Below are 19882 nucleotides of genomic sequence, written 5' to 3'. Positions count from 1 at the left end.
TGTTCATTCAAAACACTTACAACATGCACTTGATCTCATCCTTATTTATTAGAAATGTTACTCTCAAAATATTATAAATAGATTCATTATTCTTCGTTAAAAAGAGAAAGAAGGGGCTAAGAAGAACAAATAGAGAAGAAAAATAAAAAAGAGGAGGCATATATATATACTGCTATTTTGCTGCTTGAAGTTCCGCTCCATCTCTGTAAATCCATTTTGTTACCTTGTTTCAATGACATCTCCGGGCCGTGTTCTTTGGGTTAGGGCTAGGAAGTTTCAGTTTATAGTCAATTTGTGGGGCTCGTTGTGCCAAGTTTAGGTCTTCTCCAACCGAACGCTTAAGGCTCGTTTGCCGTCTGCCATTCGTCGCACTGTTCACCGACGATTTTTTTTTTTTTAAATTCAGAAAATTAGGTTAATAAGTGTAAGTTATTAAGTGTAGGATCTTTATTATTTATAATTAAAAATTAATAATTTATAAATGCATTATTTTAAAATTTTAAAATATTTTTAGATAATTACTTTTTTAATTAGGTTATTTATTTTAAATAATGTAAAGTAAGAAATGAAGATCGGTTGGAGATAAAACAAAATATATGATTAAAAATAAATATAAAATATAAAATGAGAAATAGTATACACAAAATATGATAATGAACAAAATAAATAACTATAAAGATAAGAACACCAACTTTATGTGGTTTGGTTAAGAATTATTTATATCCATAGTGAAGGAGGCAAAAATATTCACTATTAAAATATATGAAAGAGTAAAAAATAAGAGGAATATCAAAGCAAATATCAAATCCTCCTCATAGAAAACTAGCAAGGAGGAGGAGATCAAATCCGACTAAAACAAAGAGAGCAAGTTCCTTATGAAGGAAACTGTTAGGAAACACTTGAAGATCTCAAGCGAAACCTAACAATCTTGACAACAATAGCGAGAACGATTAATCAATACAAAGGAAAAACAAAAAAAAATAGTAGTTTTTATTGGAATAATCAAACTAACGGAAAGAAAATAACAATATACAATTGATCCACTATTCGAGAGGAGGATCTATCTCTTCCAAATCTCTAGACACCGCTAGAGCCCAAAAACCTAAACTTAAGAGTTCTCAACTTTCAGCCAAATTCAAGATGTCCTAACCCTAGGAAAACAAACTATTTAATAAATACAATCCAAAAGGAAATCTCTAAATAGTCCTACATTCAAATTTTCCTCCAAACTCCCTCAAAAATCTTTCCTAAACAGCTTTTCTGTAATCGGCAGCTCGTTTGGCAGGTACAGGAGAGGCAGAACTTCCGCCTCTATTCCGCCTGGGCCGGTCCCGTGTGGATCAGCTGGACTGGTCCAATGGATCGGTCTAACATAAACCTTATGAGAACCTAACAAGAAAATGTTAAAAGTAACTCTCATAATTACCAAAATCTATAATAGTTCTCCTTCTCCAAACATTACTCTTTTTCTCTCTTTCTGTCAGCCAACTGTTTGATTGCTATAAGAAAACCACTGGCTGCCAAGAAGATGAAGTTGCATCTTAGAAGATGATACCTTCGGTGTCTACTTATTGCTGAGAAAGGCAATGCCCCGACTAGTGACAACAACAACAACAACATCAAGCTTTTGTCCCGACTAGTGAAAGTATGAAAAATATAGAATCTATGCTAAGAATCACCAAAACTCCTTAACCTCCTCCTCACCCAAAGGGCATCAACAACTACTCAAATCAATCAAGTTCAAACATTGCCTCAACTTGAGAACAATGATCATCTTAATAAGCATGTCGACAGAATTATTCTTTGCGTGGTGGATCTTTTGAATTGGAATTGCACCACATTCAATGTTTTCTCTAATGAAGTGATATAAAACATTAATATACTTAGTTCTCTCAGGATATATCAAGTATTTGGCTAAGTGAATAACAATTTCACTTTCAAATAAAAAGAGTGAATAACAATTTAATTGTCACATAACATACTAGAAGAATATTTGTGTAAACCCAAGTCTTCAAAACCTCTCAACTAAATAGCTTATTTAATAACTTTAGCAAGTCTAATATACTTGATCTGTTTAGCGGATAAAGCAATTGTAGGTTGAAGACAACCCGCCCTTCCAACTAATGATGCACACAAAGTGATTAAAGATGTATCCAGTTTGAGTTATATTCATGTCAAGATTACTAATCTGATCAATTAAAAAAAAAATCCTATAATGAAATCATATCTATCCATGGTATATACCAATTTGTAACATGTAGCACATTTAATATAACTCAAAGTGCATTTAATCTTAATAAGCTCGATCAAGCTTGTCCATGTATTTGGTTATGACATTGACAAAATGTGAATTACAGACTTGTTATGATGAGGATATAATATTATAGTATATGAATTTCATAATATATCCATTATGATCATTCTATCAACTCATATTAGTATCGCAGCAGTTATATCAAATTGCTACAATTCTTACAATAATTGAAGACAACAGTTTTAACTTGATCTCATCAATCGATCATCTTTTTTACTGGACAGCACAACACAGCATTATACAGCACAATAAATGACAAAACTGCTAAACAGAAAGCTAAAAAGACTGATATTTCTGCTATCTTGCAGATACAATTTAGTTGCAGTATGAGTTTGCTTGACGGCATCGTTTTACTGAATAAATATTTCATTATTTCCTTTCCGCTCTGTCAGCTGCGTCCAGTAGTTGAAACAGGTTATGAAAATTTGTTGCTCGTCAGATTGCTATTGGAGATTCAAAAACCATTTGTTCGTAAATCTTCTGTAAGTACACTAAATTTAACATAGTGTTATCGTGACTCATTAGTATCTTTTCCTTTGATTCACACCATGAACCAGAAACTATTCTAAGAAAAAATATATATTTGCCCTGAAACTCTCACTTATTTTATGTTCAAGGTTGCAGAGGGACTAACTGTTGAAACTATTTTGGAGAAGTGGTCAGAATTGAAACCTGTCATTATGAAAGAATGGGATGAGGAGAGTAGAGAGTTGATCACTTTATTTGGAAATGTTCGTGATGAATGGATGGATAAGGATCTATCAGGTTGGATTGATGCTAACAGGTACTGCTTTAATGTTCATCCTTATGGTCTACAGTACAACAACAATATCAACATCATCAAGCCTTTATCCCACTACGTGGGGTTGGCTACATAAATCATTTTTCTCCATTACGTACTGTTAAAAGTCAAATTCTCATTTAAATCTAATAAAAAAATATCATTTCTAATATTTTCTATCCAAATCTTTTTAGGTCTACTTCTACCTTTTTTAACATAAGTCAAATCTAATACTACTATTTTCCTAACCGGGTTGTCATGATTATTCGACAAGTTTTATGCTGGATGTCGACTACCTAACACAACCCTCCACTTTTCTCATCCAAGACTTGGGACCTGCCAATGACAGTGTTACCTTCTGGTCTAAAGTATATAATATCCTGTTCTCTAAATTGCGTCTAGATATTAAATGAACCAAAAATCAAATAAAAAATCCCTATTTGACTCTAGTGGAGCAAGTATCTTAATATCGCTAATATAATTGCATTTCCTTTATGATTTACATAAAGTTGTCTTCAGATTTTATCCAGGAATAGCAGATGCCTTAAGATTTGCGAGCTCTGCAGTTTATATTGTCACAACAAAACAGGTATTTTGCCATCTTATCATAGACTTTTTCTTCTATCTTTACTACGATTTTGTCAAATCATGCCTGCAACTTGAATATGACTGCAGTTAGCATTTATTTATTAGAAAATATAAGAGCTGCTTTTCGCCTAGAAATCTGTAATGTTTGACATCACAAGTATAATATTTCATAATTTTATATGTGCAGAAAATTTTGTAAGATGAATTTATTGATTTACTGATACAAAATCCTGTGCTGCCTTAAAGAGTACATGATTCTAGCTTACTCTGCTTCTTCCAGAGCCGATTTGCTGACGCATTATTAAGGAAACTAGCAGGAGTAACTATTCCAGCTGAGAGAATTTATGGGTTGGGGACAGGGTTAGTTAATTAATTTGGGGTTGGATTTTGATCTTATATATTATGATATTTGTTCTTTCCTTTTCCTTTCAGCCCAAAGGTTGAGGTGTTAAAGAAGCTGCAAGCAATGCCAGAGCATCAGAGCTTAAAGCTTCAGTAAGCTCCGCAAACTTCTCCATGCAAATGTATGAGTTATTTTATAATTTGTTTTTGCAGCTAATTTTTAGGAAGTACTGTTGAACTGAATGAAATTCAACATCTATTCCTCATTTACTTCTCTTAGACAACATAGTTACCTTATATATTAACCGCATGATGGTGGAATGAAAATAAAATGTTATAAACTGAGAGTTAAACTGAACCATTTCTCTTAAATTAAAAATCCAATTTCTCTGATGAAACAAATGGCAATTCGGGGCATCTCCAACCGAAAAACTCATTTTCCACTCTAAAATGTAGTAAAACTTCAAAATGCCATAGTTCATCTCCAATATAACTGTATTTTTTTCTTCTTTCGCGTGCTTCCTGTGAAGGTAACAATCTCTCTCCTCTTTCGCGCACTTTTCTCCTCTTTCATACTCGTCTTCGGCAAATTCGGCAACCCACATTTTTTGGCATAGGGTGAACAGCCCAATATCAATATTGGCGTCGCACTGTTCACCTACCCAATTTTGACGTGAGATTTGGAGTTTGAAAGCAGCAAATGGCGGATGACATGCAATGGTATGCAATTTGGTTGGATATGATGTCAGTGCTCATTTTGATGCCAACTTTTTTTTATTCTAAAATCTGATCGTTAAAGTTATAAAAAGGAGGCGCCATGTTGAAGGACAAAATGATTCAAATACGTTAAATTGAGGGATCAATTTGTACAATAAAAATTTCCTAAGATCAAAATGAACACAGCTTTTGTCTCTGGGAACTGATTCGATCATTTTCTATTTCCACTAAATAATCTTGCTGAAAAACCTCCTTAGCTATTTGACATATTGATGGCAAATCTCAATCAATTTAAAGCTGATGGTTGTGCAAATCATCACAATATTCAAACCATCAATAGACTAACCTGCTTATGCTTTGAAAACTTACTACAATCTTACAAAACAATACCAGTCAAGTTCATTCTGCTTAGGGCTGCAAACGAACCGAGTCGAGTCGAGTATGCGAGTATTCATGTTGAGTTCGTTTATTATTAGCTTGTTCAAGTTCGGTTCATGTTTTATTCGAGCTTTATTGTTTGTGTTCATGTTTAATTCTTTTAATTTAAGGGTGTTCATGTTTGGTTCATGTTCGATTCATGTTTGGCTCGTTTAATGCTTATCGAGCTTTAAACAAACAAACATTAACTAGCTGTGTTCATGAACATATTTATTAAACAATCTATTGAACAAACAAATATTAAATTTGTTCATGAACATCTTAAACAAACAATCTAGCAAACATAAACAAATGTGAAATGTCTTTTGTTCAGAAAATTAAATTTATAATAAAAGTAGTTGTCTATTTAAAATGAAAATATAATTTAATCTATATGAATATATTCTTAAATGAAACTTACCTGTTGCATTTCAAGCTTAATGTCGAGCTTGTTCATGAACTTCAAATGATGTTGTTCGTGAACATAAATTAACCGACCACATTAGTGTTCAAGTTTGTTTATTTAAGGATCGAGTATTTAAAATGTTGTTCAAATTTGTTTGTTTAGTTAGTTAAACGATCACAATCGCGCTTTAATCGAACCGAGCATCGAGTAGCTCGTCAAACGCTTGGTTCGCTTGCAGCCCTAATTCTGCTAATATGCTTTCCTTTTTACTTAGTTTTGTAGAAGATCGTCTTACAACTCTAAAAAATGTCATTAAAGAGACGGCATTGGATGGATGGAACTTATATCTAGGTAATATTCTTTATCTTCCTCTTCTTTCCCACTTCCTTGCAACTGCCATTGATGACCTGCAAGCTTTTTTCACCAAATTTATTAATCTTCAAACAGGAAGATGGGGGTACAATACTGAGAAGGAGAGGGAAGAAGCAAAAAGCATCTCTCGAATTCAGCTGCTGGATCTTTCAGATTTCAGCAGCAAGTTGAAATAAGCTCTTAATTATTGAATTTAACAGTATATGGGTCTCAAGCAACTGTTTTTTTCCAAAAAATTAATAAAAATGTTATTTGTAATTGTTCATGGACAGTCGGATGAAAAATTATTATGTACGGAGACCGAGTACAAAACATCGTCCGGATATCAACCAGAATGCACCACGTTAGTGATGCCAAGCCGTAGTACCAAGCGAAAAGGTGATGAGGCAGATTCTAGTTAATTTGCGGACAACGTTTGGCATTCGCACATAATAATTAATTCAGACAGAGAGTTGGTTGCTTGTCGTTATTTTTAGCATTTTTTTTTTAATATGTTGTCAAGATTTAAATATAAAATTGGAATAATAACTTATAAATTTTTATCAACTAAGCTATTCAGCACTATTAGATGTTCTCTTTTGATTGTTTTCATTTGATGAATGTTTCATTAATATATACTTAAGGAAAATATTTAACAATATTTGGACATTTATGTTAACTGATTTTCATATATATATTTGAAAAAGATTGTATCATATGAAAAATATATATAATAATATTTTATTCAATATAATTACAATTCAAATATCAAAATATATTACACAGAATTCTTTTAGCATATTCAATTATGAAGAAAATCCAATCATAAAAGTTTTAAAAGAAAATTAAAAAAAAAAACTATAGCAGAAACATAACATTTTGTGAAAGAAGATATAAAAATATCTTCAACAATTCTCAATCCAGAACAAATGAGAGTTCTCTTACAACAAGCCTAGCTTTCCTAGATGGCAAAAAGGCCACATCTGGCTTCAAACCATCTGAAGAACAAAGGGGGATTAGCAGACTAACAATGGAAGTGAGAAGAAGTTTGAAAAATAGACAAACTATAGTTCATCATTTGAATGATTTGTTTCTTTCTGTGTGTTCAGCTTCTCAATAACTTGGTCGAGAGGAGGATCTCCAGGACTGCGAAGTAACTGCTCCCCTATCTTCATTTCATATGCCTCAGGCTGACTTAGAACAAACTCTTTGAACTAGCAGAAAGAAAGTATGAAAAAAAGAAAGAATGTTAAGTAGCCATATCAAGGAAATACTAATAATAACACTGCTTCACTATTGAGGGAAAAAAACTAGACCTATTTCTTCTAATGGAGTCTCCTGCATAATGTCTTCATATATTTGCTTTTCTCTTGAGGGAAAACTAGCTTATCATGATATAACATGAGACATATCATGGAATAAGGTTTGATTCTTGATATATTCTAGAAAAATTATCTTGATCGGCACGAATCTCGAGGCAAAACTCAAGCCGGAAACTTCAAAAATTAATTTTGGGAGCACCCGAACTCCGATTTCAACGAGCTTACAGTCAAACTGAGCGTCTCAGAATTATGAACCCAACGACACCAAATTCAACTCAATCCTTCGCCAAATGAGCCCAAATCAAGCACCCGAAGCGCTGTTGGAAGGTTCAAACCACAATTTGAGTTACCAAACGGTCTCCGATTTTAACGAGCTTATACTTGAATCGAACGGCTCGACGAGACGAATCCAACGAACCCAAGATCGAAGAAATCCAACATCATTAAGGCCTTCAAATGTCCAACAAATGGTGCGTGATCGAAGGGTTCAACATCAACCGTCCATTCGACCACTCCCTATTCGCCCCTGATCTCATACCTATTTACAAGTCATGTCACTCCAGAAAATCTATAAATAGAGCCCTCATTCTTCACAAAGGGGGGGGGGGGGAAGTGAAGAGAGAGAAGAAGAAGAGAAGAAGGAAGAAGCTCCTCGTCGACCACCGCCGGAGCTCTTCCCGCCGCCTGAAGACGCCAGAACTCTGCCGAATTTTCGGGAAACGCCGGGAATTTGTAAAACTTTGTAACTTTGTGAGAAGTTGATTGTAAACTGATCGTCTTGATTTGTAAGACGGATCAACCTTTGTACTTCAAACAAACACTAGTGGAACTTTACAACTGGGCGAGACCCCGTGATTTTTTCCCTTTTTGGGGTTTCCACGTAAAAATTATGGTGTTCATATTCTCTTTTCTGTTTGTGTGCTGAATGTTAAACCAATTCATTTTCCGCACACTAGTCGTTTGCATAGATAACGACTCACTATCACTGTGCTTAGTCGTTCCCTCTGGCAACGACTCAGGCAACGACTTAGTCGCTCCCTCTGGCAACGACTCAGTTGGTCTCACATGATGTCTGGCAAGGCGGCTACAACAACTACTTTAATCATTTAGCATTCCATTATAAAAGCTGTATTACCGTAGCATCTTAAGCTTAAGCAATACATGACAGCCATCTAAAATGATTGTCTTCTTCTTCCAGTTTTTATTCTTCTCTCTGGTTTTGCTTCACTGTTTCTGAAGTTCAACGCTCTTTCATGGTATCAGAGCGGGTTATTCTCTAACACCTTCGCTCGCCATTTAAAGTCGACTTCATGGCCAACACCGAAGCATCATCCACGGCAGCTGTGCCGATGATGCCCACCACCGCTTCCCCTGCACCCCCTACTGCACCGGTTATCCCACCACAGCTAAAATTCCTTATGTCAAATATCAAGTCTGTACTAAATGTACAACTTGTTGCCTCAAATTATCCCATCTGGCGATCCCAAGTTTTAAAAATCTTTGGCGCCAATGGCTACACCGGATACCTCGACGGTTCTATACGTCCGCCCCCCAAACACCTTTCAGCAGATTCCTTCTCAGTGAATCCCGAATATCTCTCCTGCATTTAATAGATCAAAACTTGGTTGCTGCTCTATTTTCCGCCATTTCTCAGCCGTTATTGCCATATGTGCTCAATCTCTCCACCTGCACGAACATTTGGCATACTCTGGAACATCGCCTGCAAGCCTCTACATGCTCTCGTCTACTCCAGCTCAAAAATGAACTACACCATCTTAAAATGCAGGATAAAACCATGTTTCAGTATCTGTCTGACATCAAGCAACGTGTGGATGCTATCGCCTCTGCTGGAGCGCCCATTGAGACTGAAGATGTCATCTTCTACACTCTCAATGGACTGCCTCAATCATATAATGCTTTCAAAACGGCTATCCAAACCAGAGCTGAGCCCATTGGATTGGATGAACTTTATGCACTTCTCTGTAGTGAAGAGGTTAACATCTCTTCCGATGATGCTACACCAGTTTACTGTGACAATATCTCCGCCATTGCGTTGGCAAACAACCCTGTTTTTCATGTGAGAACCAAACACATTGAAGTAGATTATCACTTCATCCGTGACTGCATTGCTGTGAAGCATCTGATTGAACACCACATCTCATCTCAAGACCAGCTCGCTGATATCTTTACTAAAACTCTGCCTGCTACACGATTCACAGCATTGAGGGACAAGTTAATCAATTCCTCCTGAATTGTTATCTTGCGGGGGGGTGTTAAACCAATTCATTTTCCGCACACTAGTCGTTTGCATAGATAACGACTCACTATCACTGTGCTTAGTCGTTCCCTCTGGCAACGACTCAGGCAACGGCTTAGTCGCTCTCTCTGGCAACAACTCAGTTGGTCTCACATGATGTCTGGCAAGGCGGCTACAGCAGCTACTTTAATCATTTAGCATTCCATTATAAAAGTTGTATTACTGTAGCATCTTAAGCTTAAGCAATACATGACAGCCATCTAAAATGACTGTCTTCTTCTTCCAGCTTTTATTCTTCTCTCTGGTTTTGCTTCACTGTTTCTGAAGTTCAACGCTCTTTCACTGAATACTAGTACAATGCTCGGACGTGAATTTACAAACACTACCGCCGCGTATATTCTAGCACGCAACAATTCTATTCATGGGGATTCTGTAAATATCACATTCCAAAAAGACAAAGTTCAAAACAATGGGGTCTTTTTCGTAGATTGGATGCAGTTGCTAATTCATGATCTGGCATGTACAGAATGAGAATTTCATTCTCCTTTCTACGAAAATTTTTATGAAAGAATTTCATTTGCTTCTCTTCCATGAAAGCTTCATTTTCCTCGAAAGTATCCTAATTTTTGACATAATTCTTATATATATATATATATATATATATATATATATATATACCAAATTTATAATACATATTGCTCAAATTTATAGCCCAACTAAGCCTAAGCTATTCAGCACTATTAGATGTTCTCTTTTGATTGTTTTCATTTGATGAATGTTTCATTAATATATACTTAAGGAAAATATTTAACAATATTTGGACATTTATGTTAACTGATTTTCATATATATATTTGAAAAAGATTGTATCATATGAAAAATATATATAATAATATTTTATTCAATATAATTACAATTCAAATATCAAAATATATTACACAGAATTCTTTTAGCATATTCAATTATGAAGAAAATCCAATCATAAAAGTTTTAAAAGAAAATTAAAAAAAAAAAATATAGCAGAAACATAACATTTTGTGAAAGAAGATATAAAAATATCTTCAGCAATTCTCAATCCAGAACAAATGAGAGTTCTCTTACAACAAGCCTTTCCTAGATGGCAAAAAGCCCACATCTGGCTTCAAACCATCTGAAGAACAAAGGGGGATTAGCAGACTAACAATGGAAGTAAGAAGAAATTTGAAAAATAGACAAACTATAGTTCATCATTTGAATGATTTGTTTCTTTCTCTCTGTTCAGCTTCTCAATAACTTGGTCAAGAGGAGGGTCTCCAGGTCTGCGAAGTACCTGCTCCCCTATCTTCATTTCATATGCCTCAGGCTGACTTAGAACAAACTCTTTGAACTAGCAGAAAGAAAGTATGAAAAAAAAAGAAAGAATGTTAGTATCCATATCAAGGAAATACTAATAACCCATAGAAGATATTATAGCAAGATAATAAGGTGGAGGGAAAGAAACTGGGACCTATTTCTTCTAATGGAGTCTCCTGCATAATGTCTTCATATATTTGCTTTTCTCTTGAGGGAAAAGTAGCTTATCATGATATAACATGAGACATATCATGGAATAAGGTTTGATTCAATTCATGGGGATTCTGTAAATATCACATTCCAAAAAGACAAAGTTCGAAACAATGGGTTTTTTTTCGTATATTGGATGCAGTTACTAATTCATGATCTAGCATGGACAGAATGAGAATTTCATTCTCGATTCTACGAGAATTTTTTTGAAAGCATTTTATTTGCTTCTCTTCTATGAAAGTTTCATTTTTCCAGAAAGTATACTAATTTTTGGCATAATTCTTATATATATATATGAACATGTCATTTATTTATTTATTGAACATGTTCGACATACATCAAACACGTTTGAAACATGACTCTAGCACACACCATACGTGTTAGGTGAGTGTTCTATCTTGCAAGTGTCAGACACTTCACTCTGCTATTATAAAATATCAATGCATCATAGCCGATGCAACAACACCTTCGAACATTGTTGAGAATGAAATTTTTTTGTTTCTTAATGTTTTGGGTCGAAAGCCACCCATCGCATGCCCGAACACCACTCCATTCATGGTGTATTTTGTTCAGGCTGCCATCCCAAAAGAAACATAAATTCATACCTTATAAACATTAAATGATCAAATTCATTATAATACTTGCATATATGAAAAAAACAATATATAAAGAAATTCAAATTGCAAAAAAAAAAGTAAACATTACTGCCAATTCCATGGGATAGAAATACCTCTTTTAAGTCTTGGCCCCTCTCCATTGTGAACATTATAGTATGCCGATCAACAGCCATGAACCTAGCCTCAACTGAACCAGTTTTGATGAGATTGCTCCATCTCATTGCAATCACAGGCACATCATCCTAGGTATTTAGAGATTGTCAGTACAAGCACAAGTGAAGCTGGTATTCTTATGAGTAAGATTCTTGGCAAAGTTATTAACCATGACGCAACATGCAAAAAAGAAGAAACATGAACAGAAAAATCATAAATAAAACTAGGGAAGGCCATCCCCTAAACACCTTCCCCATTTAGACAAGGCTTGTGAGTGAAAGGATTGGGTTGGAGTCAAGGGAATAACTGTTGGTGTTGCCTCGAATTTGGCTCGACCCTTCACTACACGAAAATGGGTGAATAGTGACAAAAATAATAGAAACAAAAAGAAAATGATCGCTAAAGATATCTTTGAATTTGGTTGCCTTGAATTTGGATATCATTTAATTTCTACAAAATGTATGTTGGAGTTGCCTTGAATTTGGTTCAACCCCTATTTCTTCATATCCTTGATCGTCGTACGCTTTGCAGATATATTGGGGTCCAAGGGGGCAGCGTCCCCTGGCGGGGTTTGACCTATAATTTTTGGAATTCAAATTAATAAATAAAATGATGAATTCTCTTTAAAACTTTTAGGTGGAGGGGGTGGAGGAGGCAATTGCCTAAAACTCTTGTAATAAAGACTAAAAAATGGATTAAGGGAGACAAATTATCTAAAGAATCACATAAAGAGTTTTTTTATTTTTTTAGGAGGGACATTTGGCCCCCTAAGCTGAAGGGGGTTCCGTGATAGGAAACACTTGGATTTCCAAGTGTTTCACACCAAAACCAAGAGGATCCAAAGGAAAAACTGCTGTCCACAGCAGAAAAACAGCCAACTGCACAAAAACCTGAGAGAAAACGTAGGAAAAAAATGGATTGAGAGAGACAAATTATCTAAAGAATCACATAATAAAGAATTTTTTTATTTTTTTAGGAGGGAGAATTGCCCCCCTAAGCTGAAGGGGGTTCCGCCCCTGGAGAGTGCCCAATGTGATACCTAACCCAATGAAAATGTAAAATTTGATGCCTCCCAAGGTAAACTCAGCATGGAATGGGGATGATATTGGAGATTTAGATTCCAAGCAACAAAATGAAATTTTTGTTATGGAGCCTAATTAATATCCTATCAGGAAATATTTTATGCAGACTCAGTCATGTGTAATTTCATTAAAGGTGTTTTGAGAATTTCACAGTATATTTCAGCTGTCATAATTTTTACAGAAAGCACACAAAACTTTTTTTGTTTCCCAATGTACAAAGTTTTATACCAAGTAAAAAATAAAAATCATTTTGAGGCAAACTGTGATATCTTCTACTTAGACTTCGTTTGGAACGACTATATTATTATTTCTTAAAACAGCTTTCTAGTATTTTGTATCAAAAAATTGCTTTAAGAAGCAGAAAAAAAGCCGTCCCAAACAAAACCTTAGTGAAGATGCATTTATCCATGCTTCTTTATCAGAGGAAAATCCACCTATCCCAATAACGAACTAGCCAGTGCCAACATAAACAAAGCACGTTTTCATGAAATGAAGAGATAAAAGTATAATTACTCAAATTGTGAACCAGACAAAGGCTTCAAAGAAATACCAACAGAGGAAGGAAAACATGTTATTTATTATAGATGTACATACAAATATCCAGAGCCCGCTCAAGCCTAGCCGGTTGAAGTTTTTAGCAAGCTCGCCTAGTTTGAGAAGGCTTCTCAGCAAGCAAGTGGCAAGCACTTCAGCAAGTCAACCACCCAGGCGGCTTACTTCCTAAAGCCGCGCTTTTATTGAGCAACTCATCTAAGTCTTCGTTTGGGACGGTTTTTTTATTGCTTCTTGAAGCATCATTTTAGTATAAAAATTAAAATTTTTTATTGAAAAATTGCTTCATGAAACATAAAAAAAAACGAAGCCCAAGTCGGTGACTTCTGACTTCATTGGGCGACTCGCCTAGGGCGGTTACTTCTTATAAAGACGGAAATCTCCCAAAGCATGCGAAGGATAAGTGGCAATCGACGGGAAGATTTTTTCTTGGGTTGTTCCTTGCGGAGGAGAAATGGGTGACCGTCCTATTTGTATGTTGTTATCAGTTTTACTATTTTGCTCTTCAGGTAGTTTTAGTTTAAATATGGGAGCATTGTATTGTTTTGATGAGGCAAGAAATAAACATTGAATTTTGTTTTCTACCTCCATTCTCCCCTCTCCCTCTCCCTCTCTCCCTATACATTCAAGCTTTCTCTTCTTCCAAGAAATCCCAACACTTTTACTTGTAATTGTTGCCCCAACCTACTCCTATATAAGGAGGGGTTGGCCATTCATAATCCTAAGGGCATCTCCAACCGAAACTTTCATTTTTCACTGCAAAATGCAGTAAAACCAAAAAGTGCCGTGATTCATCTCCAATGGAGCGTCATTTTGCCCCCTAACCATCGCTCGTTTCTTTCGCATCATTCTTAGGAAAGTTTGGTAGAGAGAAAAGAATGACTCAAGTGAACAGTGCGGCGTCTGTTCAACTGCGATCAAATGGCGGAGTAAATGACGTTCAATTGCTACGTTTGAGGGCCTCCATTTAATTGTTTACCGAACGGTTTGAGATGGTCTAAGGCATGGCCAGAGTTTATACTCCTCGTTCAAATGAAGAAAACTTCACTACATTGAAGTTCCAAAAACCTCCTCATCTTGTGGTAAATGTGAATACGATAAATCTTCTCCTAATTGATCACCTATAAGTTTATTACTTAAGCTTTAAAACCTCGATCAAGAAATAATAATAATAATTAACAGCACAAAAGCCCAGAACTTGGAATGTTACAAAAATCCCCAAAACACCAATAAACTAAAAATATCTAAAAAAATCCAACTTTCTCCAAGAAATCCTAAAAACCCATCGCAATCGTCACTAAGAGAAGAAAGAATCTCAAACCGGAAACCACAAGAAGAAGAATTTCGAACGAACCCTGGAGCGAGCGGCGCCAGGTCGAAGTTTAACGAAGCCGTAGGCAGGGCCCGTGTGTCGCTTCATCATCTCAGTCTGGATCTCGGCGGGATTCATCTTGGAGAAGTCCGGAGGCGGCAGAAGGTCCTCCGAGCGAGTCTTCTTCTGCCCCCATTTCTTCCATTCCTCGTCTTCTTCGTCGTCCAAAACGTCGGAAAGATCGTCAGGGATGCTAACTCTTCTCTTCCCCGCCGCCGCTCCCAAGATGAGAAGGGGAAGGACGAAGCAGAGGAGGAGAAGGAATAAAACGCGACGGTATGGAGACTGGCTTTTCCAGCTTTCCATTTGGTCCGACGATTCAGTCGCCATCGTTAGTTTATTATTATTAGGCAAATTTATTTTATATTTATTTATAAAATATTTAAAATTATATAAATAAATATAAAATTTTTAGTATTTGCCATACAAATAAATGAAATTTCAACAATAAGTATGTAAAATTATTGGGTCAATACATTTATAAAATATATGAAAATTGAGCAAACTTATTTATAAATTATTATTATATTTAGTTTTAATAAATTTATTTTTTAATTTTAGAAGTGGAAAATTATTTTTAAATTAATTTCTTTATGAAATAGAAATTTAATTTTTTTTATTAAATTTCAGAATTTTTATAATTGTAATTGGAATCAATTTAGAAGTCTGATAAAAACCTAAGTATAGGCTTGTGATGCGGAGCATCCTAGTTTATATGTGACCTCGAGGAGTAACTTACCATTTTATTCCTAATATCTGTTAGAATGTGGAATCTCCACTATCTTAGTACTATAGTTAGTTACTTAGTACATCTTTCAGCTTTTTAGTTTTATGTCATTTACAATATATGGAGCGTGAGAGACTTATAACCTGCAGGGCGTCTCTTGGAGAAGGCAGTTTTTGATATTATCTCTCAATACAGAACTTTGTTCTCTATTTTTGCTTGCTTGTTTCTCTGTGTTTCCATCTTCTTGCAGGTATCTACATCATAATTTGGTATCAGAGCAAGGATGACTGAGGGCAGCAAACGGTTGGCCATCGGTGAAGATCGCAGCCTTGAAGCCTTGTGGGTTGAACATGCCAACTTGGCGAGAACAACAGAAGTTCTATCTGCCGATGTCAATCGTTTCTTTGGCGAAATGCGTCGAGAACTCCGGTTGATTCAAGCACGTCTGGACAGGAACCAAACCGCTCGGATGCTACCGCCGGCAACCACACCGGCAACGAGGCGTGGGTTCGTCGCAGACAGGGAATGACTGCCGAATAACTTAGCTCCAAAAGTTTCAGAATCTGAAGAAGAAGAACTGGACATTTCTAATACCTTGGAGGTCTCCGACTCGGAAGAGGAACCAGGAACGGTGCGAAGACGACGTCCATGGCCCAGAGACAAAAATCACAGTGAGTTTTGCGTCAAACTTGATATACCATTTTTTGATGGTAAATTGCACATTGAAGATTATTTAGATTGGGAAAGAGCAGTCGAAACTTTCTTCGAGTATATGGAGATTGATCCTGAAAAACAAGTGAAATATGTGGCGTGTAAGCTCAAAGGGGGTGCCAGTGCGTGGTGGCAACAAGTTATCCAATCAAGGAGACGTGAAGGGAAGGGTATTGTCCGCAATTGGCTTCGAATGAAAAAATTATTGCGTGGACACTTTTTACCTATTGATTACGAGCAAATGTTGTATGTGCAATATCAACACTTCTCCCAAGGATCGAAAACTATGAATGATTATACGGAGGAATTTTATAGACTCAATGCTAGAAATAATTTAAATGAGACGACAAATCAAATTGTGGCGAGATACATTGGCGGATTGAAAGATGCAATCCAAGATAAATTAGATTAAATACAATTTGGTCGTTATCCCAAGCCGTGAACTACGCACTTAAGGCCGAAATGCAAATGCCCAGACACAGCAGCAATTGGTCACACAGAAGAAGCTCGGAGCAATTTACCGAAGGAAGTAAACAGCAATCCTATGGTTCGGTCTCTGGTCGCTAAGCCAATGTCACCGGCTGCAGCAAATCATTCTCCTAGCATAGGGCAAAGAGCAGCTGATCCTAGGAACTATCAAAGAAATAAGGCTCCATTAAAAGACAACCCTTATACCAAGCCGGCAAATATCAAGTGCTTTAGATGTTTCCAACAGGGTCACAAATCCAATGAGTGTCCGACTCGACCTCAGTTACAACTGTTAGAAGTCGAAGATGAAGAGGGAGATGACAGTGCAGTGGGTGGTCAAGAAGAAGATCTCGAAGATGTAGCAGGAGATGAAGGGGAGGTCGTTGTTTGTGTGTTACAAAGGTTGTTGTTAGCTCCGCGGCAGCCGACAGAGTCACAGCGAAATGCTTTGTTTAAAACAAAGTGCACTATCAAGGGAAAGGTTTGTGATATGCTCATTGATAGCGGATGCACGAAGAATGTCATCTCGCGTGTTGTGGTACAAGCTTTACAATTAAAAACATCAAAAAATTTGCACTATCAAGTGAATTGAGCATCCTAGTTTATATGTGAAAATTTGCATTTTCCATTGGCCGTCACTATGCTAGCGAAGTTCTTTGTGATGTGGTCGAAATGGATGTGTGTCACTTAATTTTGGGAAGGCCATGGCAATTTGATGTTGGGGCCAATTATGATGGCCGGGCAAATACTTATTCCTTTGAATGGAAAGGAAAAATTACTGCCTCGAGTGAACGAGCAGCAAGTCAAAACTGCTTTGTTTGCGGTATCGGGATCAGCATTAGTCAATACTTGGCGTGAGTCTACATGCATTATGGCTTTAATAGTCACAGAACAGAACCGTCCAAACCAGGAAGAGTTTGTATGTGCTGAGATTAAATCATTATTACAGCAATTCTCTGATCTTTGCCCATCTGAACTTCCATCGGAACTATCTCCCATGAGAGCAATTCAGCACCAGATTGAGCTTGCACCAGGAGCTACCTTGCCAAACATGCCTCACTACAAAATGAGTCCCAACGAGCATAAAATCTTGCATCAAATTGTTGATGAGCTGTTAGAGAAACAATTGATCCAATCAAGTCCTAGTCCATGTGCAGTGCCGACGCTCCTGGTCCCAAAAAAGGACGGCAGTTGGAGGATGTGCATAAATAGTCGGTCCATAAATAAAATTACTGTCAAATTCCGTTTTCCAATGTCGAGGATGGAATACATGCTTGACAAGTTGTCGGGAGCCAACATTTTTTCTAAGCTGGATCTATGGAACGGATATCATCAAATCCGAATTCGTCCGGGCGACGAATGGAAAACTGTATTCAAAACACGCCAAGGTTTGTATGAGTGGAAAGTAATGCCATTTGGCTTATGTAACGCTCCCGCAACTTTTATGCGCTTGACGAACGAGGTATTGAAGCCTTATTTAAACAAATGATGTGTGGTATACTTTGACGATATTTTAGTATTCATCGCTTTGATGGAGGATTATCGGCAGCATCTCTTGAGCATTTTTACTGTTTTGAGACAGAACAAGCTATTTATAAATTTGTCTAAGTGTGAAATTGCCACCAAGCAGGTTTCGTTCCTTGGCTTTATAATATCAGCGGAGGGGGTGAGCTTGGATCCGCGGAAAGTTATTGCTATTAAGGAATGGCCAACTCCTCGTTCTCTGTTTGACATCCGGAGTTTTCATGGGCTAGCTAATTTTTATCGACGCTTCATCAAAGGGTTCAGTATTATCATGGCTCCCATTACTGACATATTGAAACAGGCTCAATTCACTTGGTCGGAGGAGCAACAAGGAAGTTTTGAAGCCATCAAAGTTGCATTATCTATTGTGCCAGTTTTAGTTCTACCTGACTTTGACAAACCATTTTCCGTCGATACGGATGCCTCCACCGTGGGAATGGGTGCGGTGTTATCTCAAGACAACAAGCCAGTTGAGTTTCTCAGCGAAAAAACTTTGCCCGTCAAGACAAAAATGGACAGTGTATGAACAGGAGTTGTACTCCGTCATTAGAGCTTTGAAGCAATGGGAGCACTATTTATTACATCGGGATTTTGTCTTATGCAGTGACCATAAAGCTCTTCAATACATAAACACTCGAAAAAATATTAACCGGATGCACGCTCGTTGGATTATTTTCTTGCATAAATTTACTTTTGTGTTAAAACACAAAAGCGAAACACAAAATCGTGTCGTCGATGCCTTGAGTAGAAGTGCTGCTCTTATTACCCAACTTCAAACCGAGCTAACGGGCTTAGAATGCCTAAAGGAATTATATGCCACGGATGAGTATTTCCAAAAAATTTGGCACTAATGCTTGAGCAGCAACCGTTGGCTGATTACTCGGTATGCCATGGGTTTTTATTCAAAGGCAATTTATTGTGTATTCCGGACAGCTCCCGGAGGCAGAGAATTATCAAAGAAACCCATTCTGGAGGTTTAGCGGCACACCTGGGCAGAGATAATACTATCTCCCAACTCCAACGTCAATTTTTTTGGCCTCATTTGAGAAAAGATGTAATCAAGTTTGTTGAGAGGTGCTCGGTTTGCCAGAGCTATAATGGAGGCGGACAGAACACGGGGTTGTATCAACCGTTGTCGGTGCCGGTGCCGGATTCAATTTGGGAAGACTTAAGCTTAGAATTCGTGTTGGGATTACCACGATCAAGCAGAGGCAATGACTCCATAATGGTAGTTGTGGACCGCTTCTCTGAAATGGCACACTTCGTAGCTTGTAAAAAGACATTCGATGCTCTCAACATTGCAAGGCTTTTTTTTAAGGAAATTGTTCGGCTGCACGGAATTCCTAGAAGCCTTACGTCAGATCACGATGTCAAGTTTATTAGCCACTTTTGGAGGGAACTATGGAAGCGGTTGAACACTCAAATTCAATTGAGTTCGTCGTACCATTCGCAAACGGACGGACAGACGAAAGTGGTAAATCGCTCACTTGGAAACCTATTATGCTGCATAGTACAGGATCATCCCAAGCTGTGGGATGATTTGCTCGGCCAAGCAGAGTTTACATTCAATTCGATGCCGAATCGATCAACCAGTATGTGCCCATTCAGTATTGTTTATACTAAAATGCCGAATACGATTC

At 36.9% G+C, this 19882-nt stretch overlaps 2 protein-coding genes across 3 annotated transcripts; one reads left to right on the top strand and one right to left on the bottom strand.

Annotated features, from left to right (window-relative positions):
* Window positions 1-656: 656 nt before the first annotated feature.
* Window positions 657-6406, top strand: LOC110097653. The gene is made up of 7 exons (XM_020824159.2): window positions 657-2796; window positions 2932-3098; window positions 3615-3684; window positions 3964-4043; window positions 4116-4178; window positions 5840-5916; window positions 6013-6406. The coding sequence occupies exons 1-7, from the start codon at window positions 2641-2643 to the stop codon at window positions 6111-6113; spliced, it is 714 nt and encodes a 237-aa protein (XP_020679818.1). The 5' UTR covers window positions 657-2640; the 3' UTR covers window positions 6114-6406.
* A 283-nt stretch (window positions 6407-6689) lies between these two features.
* LOC110097655 lies at window positions 6690-15132 on the bottom strand. Of its 2 annotated transcripts, none has more exons than XM_028699547.1 (3): window positions 14795-15132; window positions 11767-11895; window positions 6690-7130 (listed from the first exon to the last, which is right to left on the bottom strand). In XM_028699547.1, the coding sequence occupies exons 1-3, from the start codon at window positions 15116-15118 to the stop codon at window positions 6981-6983; spliced, it is 603 nt and encodes a 200-aa protein (XP_028555380.1). In that variant the 5' UTR covers window positions 15119-15132; the 3' UTR covers window positions 6690-6980. The 2 variants fall into 2 exon arrangements, with proteins under 2 accessions (XP_028555380.1, XP_020679820.1); XM_020824161.2 differs by lacking the exon at window positions 6690-7130 and adding an exon at window positions 10609-10860.
* Window positions 15133-19882: the final 4750 nt, after the last annotated feature.

Source organism: Dendrobium catenatum, unplaced genomic scaffold, assembly GCF_001605985.2.
Source record: "Dendrobium catenatum unplaced genomic scaffold, ASM160598v2 fragScaff_scaffold_1338, whole genome shotgun sequence".
Taxonomy (NCBI): Eukaryota; Viridiplantae; Streptophyta; class Magnoliopsida; order Asparagales; family Orchidaceae; genus Dendrobium; species Dendrobium catenatum.
The sequence above is the reverse complement of the archived record's forward strand: the minus strand, read 5'-3'. Positions and strand labels throughout refer to the sequence as shown.